At 43.3% G+C, this 27,056-nt stretch overlaps 1 protein-coding gene and 1 long non-coding RNA gene across 15 annotated transcripts in view; one reads left to right on the top strand and one right to left on the bottom strand.

The window, feature by feature from the left end:
* The first annotated feature begins 886 nt into the window (after window positions 1–886).
* LOC128349576 (uncharacterized) lies at window positions 887–25,875 on the top strand. Its single transcript, XR_008318853.1, has 6 exons — window positions 887–947; window positions 14,917–15,066; window positions 19,955–20,049; window positions 20,315–20,450; window positions 23,598–23,708; window positions 24,582–25,875. It is a non-coding gene; the product is annotated as an uncharacterized LOC128349576 (long non-coding RNA).
* NLGN1 (neuroligin 1) overlaps window positions 22,909–27,056 on the bottom strand; it is a 987,462-nt gene continuing 983,314 nt past the window's right edge. For all 14 annotated transcript variants that reach the window (XM_053306121.1, XM_053306123.1, XM_053306120.1 and 11 more), the window contains one exon: window positions 22,909–26,699. In XM_053306121.1, coding sequence (XP_053162096.1) covers window positions 25,871–26,699 — 829 coding nt within the window. In that variant the 3' untranslated portion in view covers window positions 22,909–25,870. The remainder of the gene's footprint in view (window positions 26,700–27,056) is intronic.

The raw sequence follows: 27,056 nt of genomic DNA, 5'->3' as shown, positions 1-27,056 counted from the left end.
TTGGGGGAGAGACTTCCACAGATATGGCACAGCCACTGAAAACGCCCTCTCTCGAGTGCCTGTCAAACCTATCCTAGTGAGAGGCGGGCTGTGGAGGCAGCTTTGTAGGTGATCAAAATACATGCCTGCATCCAGACTGTTCTTCCAATGCCTAGTGTCTAGCAATTTGTAGTCATGGTAGTTGAGATTATTGTCAGGTGGTAAACCTTGGCATGATTATTGTAGTATTACGAGTGTGCCCCTGTTTTAATCTGTGATATTTATTTATTTATTTTTATTCCTTAGATTTCAATACCACCTGATATGTACATCTCTAGGCAATGTACAAAATTTAAAACAATATAAAAAAGTTTTTTTAAAAAAACAGATTGAAATTCCACAATGTACAATAAACACAATATCATAAAACAAGTTATTAAAACAAATTATTACAATTAATTCCAGTTAAAAGCCTGCAAGAACAGGTGTGTCTCGCAGGGCTTCTTGAAAACAGAAAAAGAGATCTTCTTTCAACAGGGAGCATATTCCAGAGCCCTGGGGGAGCCACAGAGAAGGCCAGGTCCAGAGTCGTCACCAAACGAGATGGCAGCAACTGTAACCAGACCTCTCTAGAAGATCGTAATAGGTGTCAGGGTTGATGATAAAGGAGGCACTCTCTTTCTAGGCTGTGGCCCTCTTCAGATGTTATACAAACTGGGGGCACTGTACTCATGTGCAGCATCCTTGAGAGTGTGATGTGAATCCCTGCCCCCATGCTGATGTCTCGGAAGCCTCACCCCTCTAGTGTTGACAGTTACAGCATTTGTCTGCAGAGACAAACGTTGTCCTCATGGAGACAGCTTCCCCATGATCTGGAATGCTGGGGTGCCCCAGTGTTCCAATCACAGAAAGAATGGGACTACAAGTACAGCATTTGAAGACAAACACCTTGACTGTGGACAATGGAGGTAGGGCTTCTGAGCACATCTGCTCACAGGCAGGGCAGTTTAGAAAAAAGATGACTGCGGGGAGACATGATAGAGGTCTATAAAATCATGCATGGTGTGGAGAAAGTGGATAGAGAGAAATTCTTCTCCCTCTCACATAATAGAACCTCACATAATAGAGGTGTGCACGGAACCACGGAGCTGCGGTCCGGCACTGAAGTGGGAGGTTCTAACAAAGTACGGGGGAGGGGGCTTTACTTACCCCCCAAAGAACGTGACCGAATTCTTTTGAGTAAGCGGGCGGCATACCTCCCTGCCGCCCGCTTCATTCCCCCTCTGGCGCGGCTCTTCTCCTTTAAATTCATCGGGTGGCAGGGTATCTTCCAGTCCCTGCCGCCCGGCTCTTCATCAATGCCCCCGTTCGGCTACCCCCTGTGCACTCCCAAGACCCCTGGCGCCCCTTCCCTTCCCATTTCAAGGGGTCGGCAGGAGAACTCCCCTGCCGACCCCGTCCCCTTCCCTGGCTGCGCTGCAAATGGCTTCTAGGAAGCCTTTTGTGCGCCTGCGCAAAAGGCTTCCTAGAAGCCATTTGCAGTGCAGCCGGGGAAGCGAGCGGACGGCAGGGAGTTCTCCCGCCGCCCGCTTGCTAAAGTACTAAAGTAAACTTTAGCCGCGCTAGAGGGGGAATGAAGCGGGCGGCAGGGAGGTATGCCACCCGCTTACTCAAAAGAATTCAGTCACGTTCTTTGGGGGGTAAGTAAAGCCCCCCCCCGTACTTTGTTAGAACCTCCCACCCGAACCAAAACCACGCGTGTCCGGACCGGTCTGGAGGCCTTTAGAATGGCTTCCAAACCGGTCCGTGCACATGCCTATCACATAATACTAGAACCAGGGGCTACCTCCAGCCTAAGAGGCAGGATGCCTCTAAATACCATCAGTTGCAGGGGAGCAACAGCAGGAGAGAGGGCATGCCCTGAACTCTTGCCTGTGAGTTTCCCAAAGGCATTGGGTGGGCCACTTTATGAAACAGGATGCTGGACTAGATAGGCCTTGGGCCTGCTCCAGCAGGGCTGTACTTATTTGTTTGTTTGCTTGTTTGCTTATCTACTTATTAATCATGTTTCTGTATCACCAGATATATACATCTCTAGGTGGTGTTCAAATTAGAAAACACAGAAAATATACAAACAGTATACAACAGTTAGAATTCATGAAACAAATAAAACCAGATTTGGAACATAATAAGCTGCCATATACCGAGTCAGACCGTTGGTCCATCTAGCTCAGTATTCTCTACATAGACTGGCTGTGGCTTCTCCAAGGTTTCAGACAAGATCTCTTCAGCCCTATCTTGGATGCCAGCGAGGGAACTTGGAACCTTCTGCATGCAAGCATGCAGATGCTCTTCCCAGAGCAGCCCCATCCCCTAAGGCAGGGATTCTCAACGTGTGGGTCCCCAGATGTAATTGGACTTCAACTCCCATAATTCCCAACCAAAGGCCACTGGGGCTGGGGATTATGGGAGCTGAAGTCCGATAACATCTGGGGACCCACACGTTGAGAAACCCTGCCCTAAGGGGAATATCTTACAGTGCTTACATGCAGTCTCCCATTCAAATGCAACCAAGGTAGACCCTGCTTAACAAGGAGGACAATTCATGCTTGCTACCACAAGACCAGTTCTCCTCCTTACAGAGGCGTATCTAGGGAAAATAGCCCCTAGGGCAAGCACTGAAATTGCGCCCCTTGTCCAAACATCCAACACCCATCTTTCAGATAACTTTACCATAATATCAGCTGAAAAATACAAGTCAAGCTCGTTAATCTTTTAATATTTCAAAAACATTTTAGAAAACTACAAATTTCAGTATGCTGGGGCTCATGAAATACCCAAATACTATGTGGAGGTATACTTGGAATACTAATGTCTAATTCTCTACTATGCATTGTAGCATCACTATTACATAAGTTTTAAAAAGGAATGGAGAATTTGACTTTTCCCTATTTACTCTGAAAATAATTAAAAGATATGCAGAGTAAACTGTGTCACTGCTTGGAATATATTCTAGTATTTCAGAAATAGCACTTACTTACATTTATATACCGCTCTATAGCTGGAAGCTCTCTAAGCGGTTTACAATGATTTAGCATATTGCCCCCAACATTCTGGGTACTCATTTTACCGACCTCGTAAGGATGGAAGGCTGAGTCAACCTTGAGCCCCTGGTCAGGATCGAACTTGTAACCTTCTGGTTACAGGGCGGCAGTTTTACCACTGCACCACCAGTGGTATACAGTTAAAATGAGAGAAAGAGAGCAAGAAACTCCCAGTGGGCCTTAATACTAAGGATTTCACACTGATTGAAAGACAAATTCACCATTAATAGCCATATTATTAAGACATCACATTTAACTCACTTATAACAAGAAGCAAAGTAAGAGCAAATGAATACAATCCTAGCTCATAAGCGTCAGCTCATTATTCACAAGCCCTGATTCTCTGTACATAGTGCCAAACTGAATATGTGTACAGTGACTTATATTAATTAAAAAAAATAAATACCTGTAGCCCCTAAAGGCTGTGGGGTGGGTCTGCAAAGGTTCCCGCTCCCCTCACTGGCCTCTAGGGCTTTGCAGGGACCATTTGAGCATGTGTGGTGGCTATATATATATATAAAAGCTGAAAACAAAATGGCTGCCACACATGCTCAAATGGCCTCTGCGAGGCCTGGCATGGAGGCCTCACAGAGGCCATTTGAGCATGCACAGTGGCCATTTTGTTTTCAGTGATACCCGGGGCACGTGCCCTGCCTGCCCTACCCTAGATACGCCCCTGCCTCCTTAGCTTGCAGATAAAAACACATTAATTAGTTTTAAATTTTCCGCTAACAGCCTGAGAAAATAGGTACCTCTTGGGAGTCTTCCTGAAAGCAAACAGAGAAGGAGATGCCCTTATTTCAACAGGGAGCATATTCCAAAGCAGATAGGTCCTGATCCTGGGTCACCACCAAATGAGCTGGTGAAAACTGTTGCCGATTTCTCCAGATGATCTTAATAGGTGACAAGGTTCATGACAAAGAAGGCACTTTATAGGTAATAACAAACCCTTTTGTTTTTTGTTCAGTAACATATCAGCAGCCAGTGCAGTTCTTTAAAAATCTGTGTTATATGGTCACTTTAGGTTAACCCAGAGATCAATCTGGCTGTTGCGGCATTCTGTATCAGTTCTAGTTTCTGGTAGGGATGTGCACCAAACCAGATGGGCCAGTTCAGTTCGAGTCTGGACTGGACTTGAACCAGATCGGGCCAGTTTAGTCCAGCACCCCCTCTACCCCCCCCCCCCATTGAGCAGGCGCACAGCCTCCAAAATGGCTGCTGGGCCACCAGGTGAAGGCCGAAAACTGGCCGAAGAGCGCCTGAACGGGCGAAGAGGGTTATGAGGAAGGCCAGTAAGGGAGGGGGGACCTCTGCAGAAACCCCCACACACACACCTCTAGGAACTCCCCCGAGGGGCATGAGGAAGGCCGGTAAGGGAGGGCAAACCTCTGCGGACACCCCCCAACCTCTAGGAACTCCCCTGAGGGGGAATAAGTTTGCCGTTTTTTTTAAAAAAGAAAATGGTCTGTGAACCCCCCGAACATTCGGGGGTGGTTTGGTTTGACCCCGAACAGCAGCCCCACATAGAGTGCATTACAGTAGTCAAGCCTAGAGGTTATTATCATATGCACCACTGTTTTAAGGTCATTTACTTCCAGGAATGGACATAGCTAATGTATGAGCTGAAGCTGATAAAAAGCACTCCTGGCTATTACCTCCACCTGAGAGACCAGAGAGAGTTTAGATCCAGGAGCACTCCCAAGCTGCATACCTGATCTTTCAGAGGGAATGTAACCCCATGACCATATGACATTTGTCCCCCTCTCCACCCACCTTGTTCCATTATCCCTGCGTGCTTGGGCTGGAGAGCATGGCAGAGGCATCATTTCTGTTTTCACCTTCCTCTGTTTTCTGCCCACAAAAATTTCCGACACACCAAGTAAATCACAGGTAATAGAGTTTATGGAACCCAAAGCTGCACTGGTATCTGGAAGGGCATCACAATAGTATATGGGCTGCAGTAAAATGCAAAGGGGCTTCTGTCAAGAGAATGTAGTGGAGCAGTATGATTAAGAGAGAGTTAAGCAGCATCAAACAACTGAGGGAAATAATGCCACATGACATGTTAATAGATCCCAGGGAAGTCTTGTTAGTCTACCAAAACATGAGAAGCTATTTTCATGCAGTATTAGGAGGACATGGTGGGGGAAAGCCATTACTTCAAATGATTTCCATGGCCTACATTGCAGACAGGGCACTTGAAATGACTTTTTCTTGAGGCTTACATGTGTCATAGACCTTTAATTGAAGATGGAAAAAATCCACCCTCTTTGAATTGTTCACCTACAATGGATTCACATGACCATATTCCCCCAACTTCAGTTAACTGGGGGCGGTTGTGGGGAGAATCAAAGATTCAGAACAAGGCCACTTAGCAGGACAAAATATATTTGGTAGCATTTGAAAAATCAGGTCTAGGATACAAATCTCAAAGAAGTTTTCTTGCAGCTCCAATAGCAATACATATTTAGGTTGGTTTAGAAAATTGCTGGATGCTATATAGTTCCAGAATCCAACAAGATTATACTAGGGCTCCACACCCACAGAATCTTGGGCTCACACACAACTCTAAATTGTGTTAAACTGGGTGCACCTTATTAAAGTTATATTAAACCTTATTAAAGTTATATATTATATTAAAGTTGTATTAATGGTAAGAGCCGTTTGACAGTAGAACAGTCTGAGGCTGTTCTCATGCACAGCCTAACCCAAGCTAGCCCAGCCTGGGTTAGGCTGTGCATGAGAACCGCCAGGATCAGGCCCGATCCCAGTGGGCCAGCACCACCTAGCCTGGCTTTTTAGCTTGACTTTTATTGGAGGGTGGCTCCCTTAACCCGGGCTTCCTGCTTGTGTGTGTGCTGAGGCTGCTTCCAGGCTGTAAGTCAACAGGAAGCCCGGGTTAAGAGAGCGCTCACTCCCTTAACCTTGGATAGAAGCCAGGCTAGGTGGCGCTGGCTCACTGGGATCAGGCCTGATCCTGGCAGTACTCACGTGCAGCGATGAGCTAGTTTAATCTTTGAAATTGGTTATTGTGTATATTAAACACACCTTGCTGTAAGTTTTTTAAAAGTCTAATTATCTATCTTATGGAATATAAGATGAGAATTCTCCCTATATGAGAGAATTTATTATGCTCAGACATACCCAATGGGAGAGGTCTTGTGTCCCTATGAGAGAAGGTCCTGTGTTACCCAAGAGAATACCCGTTCTGCGTAATCCTCACCACCCACTGAGGTTACCTGGGAAGGCCCACCTGCGGTTGCCACCAGCTCATCTTGTGGTGATGCAGAGTTGATGCAGTTGAGCCTACCCCAGTGCTTTGCAATGCATTCCCTGTGGAAATATGAGGCTTGAAATCTTGTTGGCCTTTAAGAAGACACTGAAAACACATTGCTTCTGTCAGGCTTTTAGTTGATTTTTAATTAAGAACATAAGAACAGCCCTGCATAAGAACACCAGCATCCTGTTTCACACAGTAGCCCACCAGATGCCGCTGGAAGCCTACAGGCAGGAGTTGAGGGCATGCCTTCCCTCCTGCTGTTACTCCCCTGCAACTGGTACTCCTGCCTTTGAGGCTGGAGGTGGCCTATAGCCCTACGATTAGTAGCCGTTGATAGACGTCTTCTCCATGAAGTTATCCAAAGCCCTCTTAAAGCCATCCAGGTTGTTGGCTGTCGACCACATCTTGTGGCAGAGAATTCCACAAGTGGATTATGCATTGTGTGAAAATGTACCTCCGTTTGCAGGTCCTAAATTTCCTGGCAACCAGTTTCATGGGATAATTGTTTTTAATTGGTTTAATTTTGATTTAATTGTTTTAGCCTCAGTTGTTTTTATCTTGCTGTAAGCTCCCTTGATATATAATAAGTAGGTGGTACATAAATGTGCTAAATAATATACAAACAAGTTGATAGAAAAAGGAAAAGCTGGTGTGAGTGGTTGGGCCTGCATGAGTTCCTCAGTGGCCCAAACAGCCCTGGGCTTGGGTAAATTAGGGGTAGCCTGCAGATATGTTCTGCTGTGTCGTCGTCCCCCTCACAACTTCACTCACTCTTACACAGTTTGTCATGATTTACACCAGGGCTTTTCACTGTTTGGCCACCTGGACTGGGAGCAGTGCTTTTTAATTTATTCATAAATGATCTGGAAGTTGGGGTAAGCAGCAAGGAGGCCAGTTTTGCAGATGACACCAAACTGAATGCAGATGACACCAACCAGACCTTTTAGATTGTGAGCCCTTTAGGGACAGGGATCCATCTTATTTAGTTATTATTTCTCTGTGTAAACCGCCCTGAGCCATTTTTGGATGGGCAGTATAGAAATCAAATGAATGAATGAATGAATGGAAATGTGTTACTGTGGATATGCTATTGTCCTCTAGATCAAAATGCCGAGAGTGATGTGGAATTGGAGAGGCAAAACGGAGAGGCGTCAAAGAGAGACAGAACTATAATAATGGGTGACTTAAGTTACTCACACAGACTGGGCAAATTCATTAAATGACTGTGCCTTAGAACAGGTGGTCGCAGAACCATCCAGACAGAAGGAGACATTGGATTTAATCGTGAGTGGTGCCCAGGACCTGGTGTGAGATGTCAGAGTTTGAGAACCAAGAGAGATCTTGGGGTCGTGGTGGACAGCTCGTTGAAAGTGTTAACTCAGTGCTCAGCAGCTATGAAAAAAGCAAATTCCATGCTAGGGATCATTAGGTAGACCATTGAAAATAAAAGTTCTAGTATTATAAAAGCGCTCAGGGACTTTTTTGTATGGGGCAGAATATAAATGTACTAACTAGCTAAATAAATAAATCCCTTATAAAAATCTATGGTGCCGCCACATTTGGAGTACTGCATTCAGTTCTGGTCATCATATATTAGGAATGATATTGTAGAACTGGGAAAGGTGCAGAAGAGGGCAACCAAGAGGATCAGTGCCCTGGAGAACCTTCCTTATGAGGCAAGGCTACAGTGTCTGGGGCTCTTTAGATTGGAAAAGAGGAAACTATGGGGAGACATGATAGAGGTGTATAAAATTATGCATGGAGTAGAGAGAGTGGACAGAGAGAAATTTTTCTCCCTCTCTCACAACACTAGAACTAGGGGTCATCCCATGAAACTGAAGTTCGGGAAATGTAGAACAGAGAAAAGGAGGTACTTTTTCACACAGGACATTATTAACCTATAGAATTCTCTGCCATGGGATGTGGTGATAGCCACCAGCTTGGCTGGCTTTAAAAGGGGCTTAGACCAATTCATGGAGGACAGGTCTATTAATAACTACTAGTCTGCTGTCTATAGGCCACCTCCAGCCTCAGAGGCACAATGCTTCTAAATCCCAGTTGCAGGGATGCAACAGCACAAGAGAAAGCATGCCCTCACCTCTTGCCTGTGGGCTTCCCAGTCGCATCTGGTGGGCTGCTGTGTGAAAAACAGAATGATTCTGTTGATTCAAAATGATTCAATGATTTAACAAAGCCATAGACATGGACATCAGCAGAGTGTGGAAGCTTAGCATACTGCCCATTACCTCAAAAGACTTGACAACGTTATTTCTCAAATTGACTTCATAAACAGGAAGCTATGTTTTATCCTGTTTTATCCCTGTGGCATAGTACAATCAGGATGAGGTAGCCTAGCCTGCCAGAATACACCTTTAGTTCAGTTAAGGCACATGCTATACATTTATCATGTATAAACGTCTCCTTCACTTTGAGCCCCACCGCCCATTGAGGTCGTCTGGAGAGGTCCATATCCAGTTGACGCCAGCTAGGCTGGTGGCCACATGGGGATAGGCCTTCTCAGTTGCTGCCCCGAGATTGTGGAATGTGCTCCCTACTAAAATACGACCCTCCCCATCTCTTTCAATTTTTAAAAAGCATTTGAAAACCCACCTATTCATCCAAGCTTTTTCAGCTTTTTCAATTTTTAGGTTTTTATCTGTTCTTGCCTTTTAAATTGTTTATATTGTTTTAAGTTCTGTGACTGTTTTAACTCATTTTATGTTATTGTTAACCGCCCAGAGATGAAAGTTTGGGGTGGTGTATAAATTAAATTAAATTAAATTAAATTAAATCCTTGAAATCCTCATTTATGGGTCTCAGAAGTATGTCTGGGGGAATATCTCTGCCATAAATCTTGAAAAGCCAAGCACATTAGACAATAGTAGATTAAATGAACCAATGGGCTGATAGTATAACACAGCTCTTTTAAACAATGCATTACCTTAGGGTCAGTGTGGGTTAATGGGGGAAAGAGCCAGTGTGGGTTAATGGGGGGAAATGAAGAGTAGGGAATCCTGAGACATCATCCTGAAGGTGAGGGGAGACAGACACGCAGACACATTTCTCACGGCTACTACATTTGGGGGAAGAGGACAGGAACCCTCTTAGGTCCTGTCCAGCTTTCCAATTAAAAGCTTATAGGACTGGGGCAAAATGACTTAGGTGGACCTTGCCTCAACACAGCTTATAATGTATTGGCTGGAAGCAGCAACCACTAGCTGTACTAGTGATTGTTCTGGAGTTCTGAGCCTTTATGAACTCATCCTGATGATGTAATGGAGTGGGCAAAGGGTGTCCATCACTGCCTCTTCTACAACACGATAACATCCACATGCTGGAGGATGGAGTTTTTAATGATAATAGGTCAATTTATTGACTGGCATGATATACAGTGTTACTGAGCCAGACCACTGCACCCTGTGGCTGTTGCTGATTTCAAAGGCAGCCCCAATGCTGTTTTGAAGCAGCGATTGCAGAAGCAGCATGTCCACAGGCTTCCCCATTGCTGTGAATGGAGGAAACTGCTGAAATGCTGCTTCCATGGTTGCTAATTCAAAACAGCATTGGGGCAGTGTTACAGCTCTGTAATGTAGTGCATTATTTATTTTTACTCTATTTTTACATTTATATTCTGTCCTTTCTCTGAGAAGAACAGAATACATGGTTATGTTTATCCTCACAACAAACATGGTTATGTGTATCCTCACAAACCTGTGAGGTAGGCTAGGCTGAGAGATAAGTGACTGGACCAAAGTCACCCAGTGAGTTTCATGGGAGAACAGGGATTTGAACTCAGGTCTCCCTGGTCCTAGTTCAACACTCTAACCACTACATCACACTGGCTGGCATCATGTGGAACACTGTGAGGCGCTTCACACTACACATGTGAAGCGCCTGACGGGGTTTTGTGGGGAGAATGCGCTTAGCCTGCTCTCCCCGCAGATGAGAAGCTGCTCGTAGCTGGGTGGCCGGATCGGCCGCCCACATGACTACCGGCTCCGTGATGGAGCCGGCAACAGCTGCGGGGATCGGGGGCTGCATGGCCCCCAGAAGTTCCAAGATGTGGGGCACCCTGGAGAGACCCCCGAGCTTGGGAGGCTGCTTGCAGCATCCCGGCCAGGGGTCTAATCATGTGTCGCCACGTACTGCAGCAACACATGAGCAACAAAATGAGGTTAATAGAGCACTTGCTCTGTTAACCTCATTTAAGGGGAGGGCACTTTAGACAGGCTAGCTGCCTTGGGAGCACCAGGCTCACCCGCAAGGTTCCCTCTCCATGGAAAGCGGGTTAAGTTCCCTTAGCCCACTTTCCATGGTTTGTGGGAATAGCCTCTGGACTGGGTCTCATGATCCATGAGACCCAGTTTGGGGAAGTGAGTGGGAAGAGCTGGCTAAGACCACGCTCCCAGCTCAAAAGCGGGGAGGGAGCCCTGGGCGGCCGGATTGGCCACCCACATGATTGCCGGCTCCAAGACGGAGCTGGTAGGGCTGGGGAGCTAGGGGGCCATGCGGCCTCTGGAAGCCCCAGTATGCCCTGAGCGAGTGTGCAGGGCATACTGTGGAGACACCCGAGCCGGGAGGCTGCTTTTAAGCCTCCCGGCCGGGGGTCTACTCGCAAGTAGCCACAGTGCGAAGCTGCGCCGCAGCTACTCACGAGCAGATAGCCTGGGTTTGCCGAGTGCTCGCTCCGTAAAACCAGGCTAAGGGGCGGGCTACAGGAGCGGGTTACTGGCTCCAGATCGGCTGCTAGCCCGATGGTTCTGACGACCTGCAAAAATCGGGGTAGGCTTTCCTAGCCCGATTTTTGTGATCGTCAGAATAGCCCCTCTGTATTTTAGATCTTGTTAACTAAGTTAGTTCTGGCTCTTTATTTGTTTATCCAAGAGCTTGTGTCTGACTCTTCAAAGACACAAGCTCCTTGTGTCTTTGACAAAGACACATGGAAATATGAAAAAAATGTGAATTTTTTTAAAAAAGTAACTTCTGAAAACACATCTCTTCAACCAAGCTTTCTCAGCTTTTTAAAACTCTTTTTTAAAACTGTTTTAGCTAATTGGTGTTATATGATGTTTTAATTGGGTGAGCTGGAGTGCTTGGGGGCTAACACAGAAATAGATATAGTGGGCATAACAGAAACATGGTGGAACAGTGAGAACCAGTGGGACACTGTTATCCCTGGATATAAACTCTATAGAAAAGACAGGGAGGAGCGCCTTGGAGGTGGAGTACACTGTATGTTAAAGAAGGCATAGAATCTAACAAGCTAGAAAACCTAGGTGGACTGGAGTCCTCTACAGAAACCCTGTGGGTGACAATACAAGGCCTGAAAAGGAACGTGCTACTGAGGACGTGCTATCGCCCTCCTGATCAAAACGCTGACAGTGACTGGGAGTTGCAGCAGGAAATCAGGGAGGTGTCAAGGAGAGGCAGGGCTGTAATTTATGGGTGACTTCAATTACCCACACATAGCCTGGGTCAATTCACAGTCAGGTCATGACAAAGAGGTCAAATTTCTAGATACGCTAAATGACTGTGCCCTAGAACAGTTGGTCTTGGAACGGACCAGAGAGAAGGCAACCTTGGACATAATTCTGAGTGGCACCCAGGATCTGGTGCAGGATGTCAGTGTCATCAACCCTTTAGGGAACAGTGACCATAGTGCCATCAAATTCAGCATACATGTGGGGACAGAATCACCAAGGAAGTCTAACACAGACATTTTGAATTTCAGAAGAGGAAACTTCTCTAAAATGAGGAGTATGGTGAAAAGGAAGCTGAAAGGGAAAACCAGGAGAGTCACTTCACTCCAGAGTGCATGGACTTTACTCAAAACCACAGTACTAGAAGCCCAGTTAGATTGTATACCCCAAAAAAGGAAAGGTACCACTAAGTCCAGGAAGATCCAGCATGGCTAACGAGTACTGTCAAGGAATCCATAAAAGGGAAGAAAACTTCCTTCCGAAATTGTAAGGACTGTCCAAATGAAGAGAACAGAAAGGAACACAAACTCTGGCAAAAGAAATGCAAGGCAACAATAAGGGAGGCAAAAAGAGAGTTTGAGGAACATTTATCTGAAAGCATCAAGGGGAATAACAAAAACTTCTTTAAATACATCAGAAGCAGGAAACCTGCCAGGGAGGCAGTTGGACCATTAGACAATGAGGGAGTGAAAGGGATTATTAAGGAGGATATGGAGGTTGCAGATAAGCTAAATGAGTTCTTTGCGTCCATCTTCACGGCAGAGGATACTGAGCATATACCTGTTCCTGAACCAGGCTTTTCGGGGATGGCGGCTAAAGAACTGAGTCAGATAGAAGTGACGAGAGAAGATGTTTTAAACTGTCTGGAAAAACTGAAAACTAACAAATCACCAGGGCCTGATGGCATCCATCCAAGAGTCCTCAAAGAACTCAAATGTGAAATTGTTGACCTTCTTGCTAAAATATATAACTTATACATGCAATCAGGTTCTGTACCAGAGGACTGGAGAGTAGCAAATGTAACACCGATTTTCAAAAGGGATCCAGGGGTGATCCAGGAAATTACAGGCCAGTTAGCTTAACATCTGTTCCAGGCAAATTGATGGAAAGCATCCTCAAAGATAAAATTGTAAAGCACATAGAAGAACAGGCCCTGCTGGGAGTGAGCCAGCATGGCTTCTGCAAAGGTAAATCTTGCCTCACCAACCTCAAGGTTGACTCAGCCTTCCATCCTTCCGAGGTCAGTAAAATGAGTACCCAGAAAGTTGGGGGCAATATGCTAAATCATTGTAAACCGCTTAGAGAGCTTCCAACTATAGAGCGGTATATAAATGTAAGTGCTATTGCTATTGCTATTGCTTTTGGAGTTCTTTGAGAGTGTCAACAAGTGTGTGGATCAAGGTAATCAAGTTGACAAAGTATACCTGGACTTCCAAAAAGCTTTTGACAAAGTTCCTCATCAACGACTCCTGAGGAAACTTAGCAGTCATGGGATAAGGGGACAAGTACATGTGTGGATTGCTAACTGGTTGAAAGACAGGAAACAGTGGGTAGGTATAAATGGAGAGTTTTCGCAATGGAGGGAAGTAAGAAGTGGGGTCCCCCAGGGATCTGTACTGGGACCAGTGCTTTTTAATTTATTCATAAATGATCTAGAAGCAGGGGTAAGCAGCGATGTGGCCAAATTTGCAGATGATACCAAACTCTTTTGAGTAGTGAAATCCATAACTGATTGTGAAGAGCTCCAAAAGGATCTCTCCAAACTGGGTGAGTGGGTGACGAAGTGGCAAATGCAGTTCAGTGTTGGCAAGTGTAAAGTGATGCACATTGGAATGAAAACCCCCAACTTCAAGTGTATACTGATGGGATCTGAGCTGTTGGTGACTGACCAGGAGAGGGATCTTGGGGTCGTGGTGGACAGCTCGTTGAAAGTGTCAACTCAATATGCGGCAGCTGTAAAAAAAAAAGGCCAATTCCATGCTAGGGATCATTAGGAAGGAAAATAAAACTGCTAATATTATAATGCCCTTATACAAAACTATGGTGCAACCACAACTGGAGTACTGCGTACAATTCTGGTCACCACATCTAAAAAAGGACATCGTTGAACTGGAAAAGGTGCAGAAGAGGGCAACCAAGATGATCAGGGGCCTAGAGCACCTTTCTTATGAGGCAAGGCTACAACACCTGGGGCTATTTAGTTTAGAAAAAAGACGACTGTGGAGAGACATGATAGAGGTCTATAAAATCATGCATGGTGTGGAGAAAGTGGATAGAAATTCTTCTCCCTCTCCCATAACACTAGAACCAGGGGTCATCCCATGAAATTAATTGCCGGGAAATCAAGGACCAACAAACGGAAGTACTTTTTCACACAACGCATAATAAACTTGTGGAATTCTCTGCCATGGGATGTGGTGACAACCAACAACCTGGATGGCTTTAAGAGGGGTTTGGCTGTAGGCCACCTCCAGCCTCGGGGGCGGGGTGCCTCTGGGTACCAGTTGCGGGAGGGTAACAGCGGGTGAGGGGGCGCACCCTCAACTCCTGCCTGTGGCTTCCAGCAGCATCTGGTGGGCCACTGTGCGAAATGGGATGCTGGACTAGATGGGCCTTGGGCCTAATCCAGCAGGGCTGTTCTTATGTTCTTAATTGTTAATTATTATTTTATGCAGCTTTATAATTTCTGTTTTAATTGTTAATTAATTTTAATGGTGTTTTAAAGTAAACAGCCCTGAGCCTTTTGGAAGGATGGTATAAAATTTTCAATAATAAATAAATAAATAAATGGTTTCATCTCGGCTTAAATATAAACCACCTAGTCTTGGGTTTTATATCAAACATGTAGAAGCAATTGCATACATTGTCTACTAATCCAAGGTGATATCATGCAACATTTCCCCCCATGCATAGCTTTTAATATGTCTTTCCATTCTTACCACATCTCTCAAATGATCTTTCACCGAATCTGCAAATAAGGAATCAATTACACAACAGCATTAACAAAACCCAAGACAAAAGGCTTGTTGTGCACTGCTTGTGGTTAATCCATTGATTCTTCTTGATACTTTAGCTGAACAATTTATCAAACGTAGCTGATTGTTGGCTTCCATACAAGAACAGCATCGTCCCAGAACTAAATCCAATCAGAAAATAAATCCGTTTCAACGATGCGTGTTTCAAAGAAGGAACATTACTTTGGAGACCACAGAAGGATGGCTAAGTGATATATTTTCATTTCAAGTGAAGGAAGAAATGTTATTCTCATCAACTGCTGTAGCAGAAATCTTGACAAGCTTGTTGAAAGAATGATTTAGGAGTGCCGGGAGGTGGGGGGACCCTCAGCCGGGAAGTGTCCATTCTTTCAAAATTTATTTTGGAGTACTTGTATTTCTACAATGATTCTCAAATTATCTAATGTTTATATACATTAGATAGTAACTTTTTATAAGAACTCATTATTAGAAAAGTGAAAAAGACTAAATACTTTTAAGTAATGACGCAGAAGAAAACTATTTACAAAACATTTAAAAAACCTGTTACAGGGCTTGACAGCTTTTGTTGGGTCTTTTCAGAATATTTCTGGTAAAATCACAAGCAGAATCGGATAAATGTCTCTGTTGTAGTATACTTAAAGCTCTTTCAAAATAACATACATATATACATACATACACTCACTTATTAGGTGTTGAATAAATCAAAGATTTGCAGTAGCAGCGGGGAAACCCTCTGAAATGTTTGTTGCAGGAGTTCCATTTTTGAATAAATTAATGGGGAATTAATGCTAACTAGAGCTGCTCAGCCTTCTGTCCTTCCCCAGAGAAATAATGCTAATTTTATTCAGGTTCTGTCAACTTTCTTTTTTTGAAATCCCTGAATAAAAGTTTGCTGGGATCCTCCACCTTTGCCTTGAATGGATTTGTCTTTAGACAAAATGTGATGCTAACCATGATTTTCAGCTGAACAGGTGGCTAACGTATATGACTGCATGTAAAACACTACCAGCGCTGTGGTTAAAAGGGTTGTTCCTCTCAGACTTGAAATTCTGCCACTTCAGTTACACAACTATCTCCACTGGATATAACTGAGGTAGTATCACACAAGTGCGACTCTGCAATTTTAAGTGGGAGTGGAACAGCTCTGCGTGGGCGGTGTTTTACCACCCATGCAACAACATGGGCACTCACTCACTCACACACACGCAGCAGGGTGGGCAGTGCTGAACTGTTGCATTTCACTGCACTGCATATGGGCCTGCGTTTCTTTAATTAACCCATTTTTTAAAAAAATCTATATCCTGCTTTTCCATTGCAGTGATGGGACACTCAAGGTTGTTTGGTTCCATGATTTTGGATGACTGCATTTCTGGATAGGTTTTGGGAACAGCCAGTAAGCTACTGCATATCACAGGAACATGCCATATACTGAGTCAGACCACAGGTCCATCTAGCTCAGTATTGTCTACCCAGACTGGCAGCGGTTTCTCCGAGATTGCAGGCAGGAATCTCTCTCAGCCCTATCTTGGAGATGCCAGGGAGAGAACTTGTAACCTTCTGCTCTTCCCAGAGCGGCTCCATCCCCTGAGGGGAATATTTTATAGTGCTCACACGTCAAGTCTCCCATTCATATGCAACCAGGGCAGACTCTGCTTAGCTAAGGGGACAAGTCATGCTTGCTACCACAAGACCAGCTCTCCTCAAGTTGTTGTGGGAGAAAGGAACTGGAAAGAAACAGGTTTTGATGTGGGCTATTTTCTATTTTTCATGACTGTATGCTACTTGAGGATCTTGGACTGAAAGGTGTCTTATAAACTATAAAGAGAAATGACTAAATCAATATTGCCTTCATGTCTTGCTTGTGGCCTTCCTGGAGATCTGTTATGATGAGCCCAATATGATGAGAAGGAAGGAGGATGCTGGATGCCTGGTCTAATCCAACAGTGCCCTTGTTATGTTCTCATATTTGCATATTTATCCCGCATCATCCTGGCCTCTTCTTTCAGTTCCCTCTCTCTCTCCCCTCTGCTACTGTCCAAATTTAGACCCTAAGTTCCATGATAGCTAAATCAGATGTTATCTTCAGATTTCAATATCACCTTGAAGGAACCCTGAAATACTCTTTGAATTTTCCCTTTGGAGAAATTTTCGTTACAGTTCTAAGAAAAGGCAATATGCCACTGAATACTGGTTCAGTGAATACCAGTTGCTTGAGAGCATTGCAAGAGAGGGCTATTTCCCTTCAAGCCCTGCTTGTGGGCTTCCTAGAGGCCTCTGGTTGGCCACTGTGGGAAGCAAAATGCTGGCCTTCTGATCTTCTTCAAAACATGCCTACAGCTGAAGCTGTTTGGAAAGTGTTTGGTCACCCAGCCGAAGGAGCAAGTGACTTATTTATTTAAAAGTAGCGGGCATTCTGTTGCACAGTAACTAAAAACTCAACTTGTTTCTGGCCACGTGCACAGTTTTCACTGCACATGCCACGGCTGTTTAGAATTCCAAAATGTATATTGGTGATATAAAAAGTAGGGGTACACAGCACCCCTGAGAGCTTATTCTTAAACCTGCCCCCACACTGACCTGCTCAGGATGCTGTGAGCAGAGAAGAGTGGAGCTTCTGAGCATGTCAGCATGGGGGTGGGGCTTCAGTGCATGCTTTCCGGGATGCTGTACATGAGTACAGCAGATCCACGTTTTATAATGCATTAACAGGGTTAACATTTTGGGGTGACACCAGATATCGTATTTCTGGAGCAGTCGTTCCAAGTTATTCACTTACAGTAAATTCACCTACAGTGAATAACTGCCTTCAGAAGTGGTGATAGAAATGTATAGGTTAGAGTGCTGGACTAGAGCCAGCGTGGTGTAGTGGTTAGAGTGCTGGACTAGGACCGGGGAGACCCGAGTTCAAATCCCCATTCAGCCATGAGACTAGCTGGGTGACTCTGGGCCAGTCACTGCTCTCTCAGCCTAACCTACTTCACAGGGTTGTTGTGAGGAGAAACATAAAGTATGTAGTACCCCGCTCTGGGCTCCTTGGAGGAAGAGCGGGATATAAATGTAATAATAATATACACTATGGACGAGCACACCCTCCCAATTTCACCAATAAAAAAATAAACCATGCATTTGGAACACATTTGTGGCCGGGCCAAATAACACATTATACTGAGCCACTCACTAAGAGATGTGCTTGAAACAGGAAATAGACAGAGGTGGCCTTTTTTTCTTTTCTTTTTTCTTTTGGACAAACAAAAAACCTGCCCCCTAATCAGAACAGCAGCACATGTGAGGCAGTACTTCCCCCCACCAAAAATTACCTCAAACTAGTTGCTCCCAAATGGACTTTTTGCAGCAAATAACTGTTTTGCTGCTTTAGGGGAGGTCCTTTGTGGTTGGGGGGCGGGCTGCTGCAGCTGTTTGTTGACCAAAAAAGCTACATTTCTGGCCCACTTCCTGTTCAAGCCCATCTCTTAATTATGGACTTAATGGAATGTGCTGCTTGACCCCTGTTCTCTCACCAAACCTCCCTGCCTGAGTTCCTCTGAGGATGCTCATCGATCCAGAACTGTCGCTAGAGGCTCAATTGGCCTCTGTGGCTCAGAGCACATTTTATCAGCTTTGGCTGATATACCAACTCCAGCCATACCTGGACAGAGATTACTTGGCCACAGTTATTCATGTTCTGGTAACCTTGCACTTAGATGCAATGCATTGTAGATGGGGCTGGCTTCGAAATCAGTCCAGAAACTGCAGTTGGTCCAAAATAGAGCTGCAAGATTATTAACTGGGATTGGGAACTTTGATCATATTATGCCAGTGCTTCATCAGCTGCACTGGCTCCCAGTCCATTTCTGGGGTCAATTCAAAATGCTGCTTTCAACCTTTAAGGCCCTAAATGGCTTGGGACCAGGTTACCCGAGAGAGCACCTTGCCCCATATGTCCCGACTCAGACCTTAAGATCTTCTTCGGAAGTCCTGTTCTGGGTGCCCCTCCCAAATGGGGTGAAGTGGGTGGCTACCAGGGAGAGGGCCTTTTCAGTTGTTGTTGTTATTACTATTTTATTTAACAAACATTTTGTTGCACTCCATTTATGGAATAGCCTCCCCAGAGAGGTTTGCCTGGCTTCATCATTTTGTTCTTTTAGACACCAGGGAAAAACCTTTTTGTTCACTCAGGCCTTTTGAATTTTGATTTTTAATTTGATTTTTAAAACTGACTCTAAAAAAAGTTTTTAAATTGTTCTGTATTGTATTTTGTGTGTGTGTGTGTGTGTGTTGTGATTTCATGTGTTAAGTGTTTTTGCTTGATGTTTTAATGCTGTGTTGTGAGCTGCCTAGAGAACAATTTGTTATGGAGTGGCTAAGAAATAAAGTTTATTATTATTATTTAAGATTTTATAAGGGCGATGAAATACACATTGCCACACTTCAAAGCTTTTTAAAAATTACCTTCTTTAATGAGCAACTGAAAGTTAAAAGTTTATGCATTGTTTCAAATCAATGCATTGGTTCAGATCAATGCATTAGTTACTGAGTGTATGAACTTCATTATGCTTTTGTGTTCTTTTCTATCCTTCCATTGATTTCCTGTATGTGATATTGGGAGCTGCACAGGATTGGTTGATTGCCTTCCGTCCTTTAGCTGAATCATGGTGTGGAGTTGTATTTAAGAACAACACTCAGCCACCTTTGTATAGCACTGAGGATGATGTCATACATTGAAACGTTTGCTATTTTGCTACATCTGTGGTTTAGTTTTTTTGTTTTTTAAACTTTTGAATGTTTTTAAACTTTTAACTTTCAATTGCGCATTGAAGAAAGTCATTGAAAGAAGCTATTTATTTATTATTCCTCTCCACAATTACATGTTTAAAAGCACGTCTGCTGAATGTTGTATTCATTTTCTCAGCAGTCACCTTATCTTTAGTGGCCTACAATATGAATAAGGTGTTCCACCAGTTTGTTTGTTTGTTTGTTTGTTTGTTTGTTTGATTGATTTGAATTTGTATACTGCCCCAAACTTCTGACACACACAAATATTAACTAGTCCCCCTTTTTGGCCTCTTTTAAAAAAAATTTTCAAAAACTAGATTTCAATATGCACCTTGTTTTTAGTTATTACAGAGCACCTGAAACTCACATCAGGCAACATTTATCATCCAGACAGATAACTCTGCAGAGGAGTAGGGCACGGAATTAAAGTGAAGCTGGTACGTTGTGGTGTACATGTATAGACACTCATAAGTAAAAACCAAACCAAACCAGCCCCTGAATCTCCATCAGAAGCAAAACAGGGACAGAGACTTGAAAACAGGGACTGTCTTTCAGAAATAATGATGATTAGAATATATGATTCAGTAAGTGAATTAGCCTTGAGCCTTGCTCCTGCCCTTGAGCCAGAAGGTTATCTGGCTTTTTAAAAAATGTACTTCAGATGGGCATAGGTGTTCATGCAAATATCTGTTCATTCTTCAGCTTTCAGAAAACAACAACGTTGCTTTGGAAGTTGGGCAGGAAAGGTGTGCTGTTGGTGATGTCACAGTTACTAGCCAGTATGCCCCCATTACAAACTTAACAGAATCTTCAGATGAGGAATTGGCTTTTCAAACATGTAAGTTGAAACTATGCAGAAAACCTTCAGAACTTTTTTTCCCCACCCAGAACTCACCCCGGGACCAAAACCCTGTACATATATTTGGAGAACAATGATGGTACTATGAAACTGCTTCTACCACTCTTCAAATCTTGCATCTGTCTTGCCCTTTTATTAGATATAGACCTACAAGCACAATATATTTTAGATGTTGCTTTCCCCTTCCATCTAACAACATTTTGTGCCTAGATTATACTTTCAAGCTGCAATTGGAAGATGGGAAATATATGTAAAACGAAAAAGGATTGAGAGATGATTCCATGGTGTCATTCTCCTTAAAAGGAAATATTTGTTCTTGAATATGCCTGAAAATATAGCCACTAATATGCAAACGCTGTAGATACAAGCTCGTTGAATGGCTGATTGAATTCCAAATGCGGAATGAAAAATACTCTTTGATCACCCTGGAAAAATTAATTTTTGGAAGTCTACTTTAAAAAACCCTAGACATTTATAAGGGGGCGGGGAGGCATAAAGCATCTTCACAATTATTCCAGAACATTTCTTAGTTTGGGCTACACTAAAGGTTTTGAAAATAATGGCAGAGATGCTTAATATCCTGCCGATGGAAGAACAGGGCATGTGCTCTGGCTCTGTGGATGTGTGGAAAGGTTGTGGGTGTTGCTTGCAAATGGGCAGAGCTTCTGTGGCTCCAAAGGATGATGTCTGTGCTCTAGGACACTTGTTCCATTGGGAATGATGAGAGAAGGGTTCTACGGCGATGACACCATTTGTAAGAGCCAGTAAGGCTCTGTGCATTGCAAGCAGCACTGATGGGCTTTGCACACTCATGGAGCCAGTGTGTGTGCCTATCCTTCCATTGACAGGGTACTAAGCAGTCTCTAAGCCACTGTCCGTGGCCTTTCAGAGTTGTATTTTAAACAGGGGTTCCCACTAGGGATGTGCACAGGCCGGTTTGGTGCACCATTCCTGGAGTGCCGAACCTGTTCGAATGCCAGTGTTTGTGTGCCCCAGCCATGTGTGTGCCGATGCTGATCAGGACTACAGGAAGGAATTTCTGCAGCCCCATGTGCCTCTTTGAAACTCTTTGAAACTTTGATGTGGGGAAGCAGTGGGGAGGGGGAAAACAGGTGAGGAGCACCTTACCTGTTCTTTAGCGGCACCCCCTGCACCACCCCAGGGAGAGCACAAACTGTTTGTGTACATCCCTAGTTCCTGCCATTAATTCCCCAGATGATGAAGAAGTATAACTCCCATCATCCCCAGCAAGCAAGTAGGAAGCCGCCGCTGACATGGGTGCAACCTGCCATCAGCAGCCCCTAGGTACCCTAGCCATGCCCCCTGCATCTGGCATCAAATGCAGGGGTATGGCCATTTGAAGAAACAGGGCCTTGCGGCCACATGCACGAGGGGCTTCAGCCAGCACTGGGTTTCCAGCCTGGCTGGGAGCACTTCCCTGCCTCAAAATGCAGAGAAGTGTTCCCAGCCAGGCTGGGAGCCTAGCGCTGGTGGAAGAGTCTACAAACAGGGCCGTATGGCCTCCTTTCTGCATTTGGCCACACCAAAGGTGTAGCTATAATTGAGCAGATGGGTTCAAAGAACCTGGGGGCCCCAGCTCCTGAGGGGGCCCAGCTCCATCTCTCCCTATTTTCTTCATGATCTCCCTCACACTGAGGGGCTGCCGGGGAGAACATGGTCCCCCTCTCCCCTGGCTATACCCCTGGGCCACACCCTCTGTATCCAACACTGGACACAGGGGGCATGGCTATGTTGGATGGGGTGGCCCCACAGGGAGTAGCTGCCGAGTTCTTTGGACCTCTCTGCACAATGGCTCCATCCCTGATCACCAGCCAGAATGGCCATTGTGGCAGTGGGGAGATGATCCGACTTTCAGTTTAGCTGCTGCCCTGCAGTTATACAGCAGCAAGTTAAACAGTGCTCTCCCCCTTGCACAGCGGCTTCTCAATCCCTTCTATACAAGAGGATTCTCTTATTACATAAAAGTGCCATGATCCAGTGGTTTGTTACGGGCTGGGAGCACTACACATTGCTCCATCATCCACAAGGGTTTCCCCATTCATTGCAGTGGAGAAAGCAAATCTGCACATCAATCTGTTCTCCTGCCATTGCAATAAATGTGAAAGTTTGCACAACCAAGAGCTCCAATGTACCTTCAAATGTATGGGGGCGGGATTTCCATTGGGGGAAAGGAGCATGTCCCCACACACAGAAGAGAATAAGGAAGTCCCTGTAAGTGCACGCAAGCACCCATGACTGTGATCTCATGCATTTCTACATAAAATAACATGGTGCCCCATTGCCAACTGTGCAGAACCACAGCCAGTATACCCATCCCATGAGTTGGTGAACTCATTAAGTGAAAGTTAAAATATTTCATTTTTCACATTTGCAATGCTTTAATTGGCTGCCCCCAAATAAAAAGTATAGTGTCATGCTCATTTTACCTAAATCATTTATTTATTTTTTTAACTAATAAAAATAAACAATGATCAGAGACTGTATATAGAGAGCTATAGCAAGATATATGGCTACCATTAAACTAGCATAGAAAGTTATTTGGTGTAGATCATGTTAAGAAAAGCACATCAAAATTGTTTTGTTTTGTTTTTCATGTGTAATCTTGGTTTATGGCCATCCATTTTTTTTTTTTTGGTATTTTTTTCTGTTTTGTTTTCATTAGTCAACATAGCAAAATACAATCTTCTTATTAAACAATAATTATCTGATGGCAAACAATTCTTTTTATTGGTTTACATTGGCAGGTCACAGTCACAACCACGTCAGGCAGAAATTGCACATAGACCATCCTGAATTTTGAAGACTTTCCCTTTTTCAACTTCTACTGGGGGGTTTTCTTTCAGTAACTGGGACCACCAGTCTATGCTGTATTAACCACTGTTAAAAACAACAACCCTAAAAGAAGTTCTTGAAATGGAAAAATATCCATTCTCCAGTTTAATTATCATGTATAAACTCCATGCTTGATGTGCTAAGAAGAACTGACTTTATGAACATTTATTTGCTGTGTAACTTTTATTTTCCTAATTGGTATTGTGAAATATATAATTAAAATAAGCCTGTTTGTTGTTGTTGTTTTAAATTCTAATGTTTGTTTTATTCCAGTAACTGACAACGTTTTACCAAATATATTGCCATGTTGGTTGGAAAAACATGCAACCCAATCCTATTGACTCAGGCGTCAGTCCCACCACATTCAACAGGCTTTGCTGTCAGGTAAGCAGGGAAAGGATTTGCTGCCTAAGACTGATACATTCACAATGTCAGCATTTTTCTTAAAGAGGAACACAATTGCAGGCTTGCGACCCAGAAGCAGGCAGACATTTTTACCTGTAGAAGGCATACTGAAGTCTTCAAAAGCCAGACTGGTCTCAAGAAATAACTCTTTATTCTGAGACAGTTACCATTACTTCATTTTAAAAAATGACAAAACAGCAATAAACATTTGAGCTCTTTAATGAGCAAAGATCAGGTCTCTTAGCATTGGAATAATTATAATATTCATTATCCAGATTAGCTTTATTCTTCACTCAGTGGCCAACATGAATGGCCCAGAAGTACAAAGATGTTTGTTTTTTCCCCCCATCAAGTAGTATACAATTTTGCTGTGTGTGTAATAAGCTTTCAATCTTGAAAAAGAGTAACTGAAAAGAAATGTTTCTGTTACTGCAGTTAGTTTGTCAGAGAAAGTTCTGCGCATTATCTTACAAACTATCAAAATTGCTAGTAATTTGAAAAAATGCAAAATAAAAAAAAATCACATAACTTTACTCTAATAGAAATATAATACAGGAAAAGAGAGAAAGTTTTCATCAGGGATGTGCTCTTTAGTCCATCTCATTTTTTTCTCTTTTTTTATATAAATGTACATTTGATTACACATACAAACTTTTTTTTTTTTAAATGACCGTGACATACCATTTTTTAAAATTCAAAAGTAATGGGAAGGGGAACAAAGACCTTTCCGTCATTTTATACCATTCCTTTTGATTCAGGATAATGTTATATAAGATGCAGAACTGAAACACTTCCAGATGGCATCTCTCTCATCCCTCATATAGCCTCTGTCTCAATATTTGTACCCTGCAGAGATGCCCTCAAGAAATTTCCAATGAGCTCCCAGGAACGCTGAAGATACGCAGAAGCAACGAGGGAATAACTTGGACATAGTATGAGTGAACTTTTTCACATGCACTATGGAAAGTCAAAAGAACGAATGAGGGATGTAATCAGTGTGATCGTTTTGGGGGGCAGCTTTACATATTGTGAAATAGTCTCGAAAATAAATCTTTGGACACTTAAAAAAATATTACTGGTATAAATGTAACAGATTGTATAATGAGACTGCATCAACGTGGCCAATGCGTCATCAAAAGATACCCTATGAACATTGTAAATACTATCAGGTGGAAAGGAAAGGAAAGGTTAAACACATACATAGATGCTTTTTGTTTTCTTTTGGGATTCCTATCCGTGTGTGTTCACCGCTAGTCACCTAGAGCACCATCAAACACCTTAAGAACTACTGGAATGCCTTCTATTACTGGGAAGCTACCAGGGATTGCTGGGTTGTCAATTAAGTTTTCCCCCTTAAAACAAACCTCCTTTAGGTTGTGCCAATTGAGGGAAGAAGCTTCTATTGAGAACTCCAATGGGATGAGAAGAATTTTAATTACGGCTTAATCAGCAGCACAGCCACCAAGCATAATAAATTATCATGCACATCGTGCTAAAAATATCCAGTTTTCTTTATTCCCACAACGTTTATACTGACAGCACTTAAGTGATAATGTCATACCTGCCACTGCCAGGCTATAAAACCCCTTTCCTTTTTACTGGCAGATCTCAGCATCTGAGCCCCTTTCTAAGGCCTTTAACAGCATTGGTGCTTTGAATACTTATCCAAATATGTAAATATGGTCTACACAAGAAAACAGTTCCAAATAAAAACTGGTGAGAATTATCTGACATTCCATTAATGTGTCCCTTGTGCATATTCATAGAACTTTTTTTTTTTAAAAAGAAAAAATAATAATCAGTCATAGTTCCTTTCCTGCTTGTCTTGCACATGCCTAATTCCATTATGTAACTTAAATCCTCAAAAAAATTAATACTTGAATGTGAATGAAAAAAGTATCATTCAGAACAATTGCTTCAAGCAATTGCAAAAAGGTATACTTTTCTTTTAAAAGTTCATTTGTATATATGTACAATTCATTTTTCCCCAAATCCCCAAAGTTCTTGATATGTATATTCACATAATATTCCTCCATATTTAAATAGTAAGAGTCTTGTAGGTTGAAAGCCAAGTCAAGTCTTCTGTAATTATAACCCACTGTAATCCACCAAAAAATAAAAGTTTGTTTCATCTTGTCTGGCTATACCCTAGTTGTCGAATGTGAATGGGGATGTGGGTGTGGGTGAGGATGGGGCAGAGTGTTGTTCTGTCCACCAGTAAATGTATTAAATGTGTGTAGAGGTTGAATCCCTGGTATAGTGTTGGGAATCATTGTAATGGTATTGGGGGTCATTAAGGGAATATCATCTGGCGACCGCCTCATAGCTAGTGTATAGTCTGGGGGGCAGGCGGTCCGAAGAACCACCTCATGTGGATGGATGGACTCACATTCATGACCCAAATCAGTGTGCTTCATTTGGAGGGACATTATTTCCTCTTCTTGTGCATGGGTAAGATCATTGGTGGTCGTACGTTGCGGGCTACACCTCCGATGGACATCATGTCTCCTCTTGTCTTTTTTGTAGTATAGTGCTGCAAAGGCTAATATGTTCAGGAACAGCAAAGATGCTCCAACGGCAATAGTTACGCTCAACTCCGTGGAATAGTCTCTTTGATCTCCCGAAATTAGGCTTGGTGGTTGTTTGGGATCGTCTTGCTTGGGTGTAGGAAAGGCTGAAGTTACGGATACCGAATTTTTCCGTGTTGGCCTGAACGTAATATCAGTTGATGGCACTTTAGTTGTCGTAGAGGTATACTGTGAAATGTCATTAAGATTGTGCAGGTGAGGTACCAGTTCCAACCATAGGTTCACCTTGTTGGCCCTGTAGTGTTCTTTCACGCGCGGTTTTAATCCAATATGAAGGTAAAGTTGGTCTTTCTGCGAGTATCTGGTCCATGCTACTTCCTCAAAACGATTAGGTTTTGTGTGAATGAACTTTGTATCTTGTGGGACTGGTTGATTTGGATCCCTAGGAGGAAAAAGTGGCTATGTTAAATCTAATTGAACATCACTTCAACTTTGAAAAACACTTTCCACATAGTACCAGCATTTCTCAAAACATACTGTGAAATCAATTTTAGTTAAATCCCAAAGATGGAGCTAAACAATGATGAGAGTTAACTCCAGTAATTCCATACCCTCCATCACCTGCTAGGGGAAAATACATAATAGAAATGTGATATCAAGTGTACTAGGGGTTCATAATATTATCATAGGGATTGAGCCAAATATACTAGCTACTTTCATACCGCTTGTTGACTTCACCACCACCACCCACCATCAACACCACCACCACTGTCATTGTTATTTACGATTTTTGAGTGTT

This window comes from Hemicordylus capensis, chromosome 3 (assembly GCF_027244095.1).
Source record: "Hemicordylus capensis ecotype Gifberg chromosome 3, rHemCap1.1.pri, whole genome shotgun sequence".
Classification (NCBI taxonomy): Eukaryota; Metazoa; Chordata; class Lepidosauria; order Squamata; family Cordylidae; genus Hemicordylus; species Hemicordylus capensis.
Note: the sequence above shows the minus strand (reverse complement) of the source record. Positions and strands in the feature narration are given on the sequence as shown.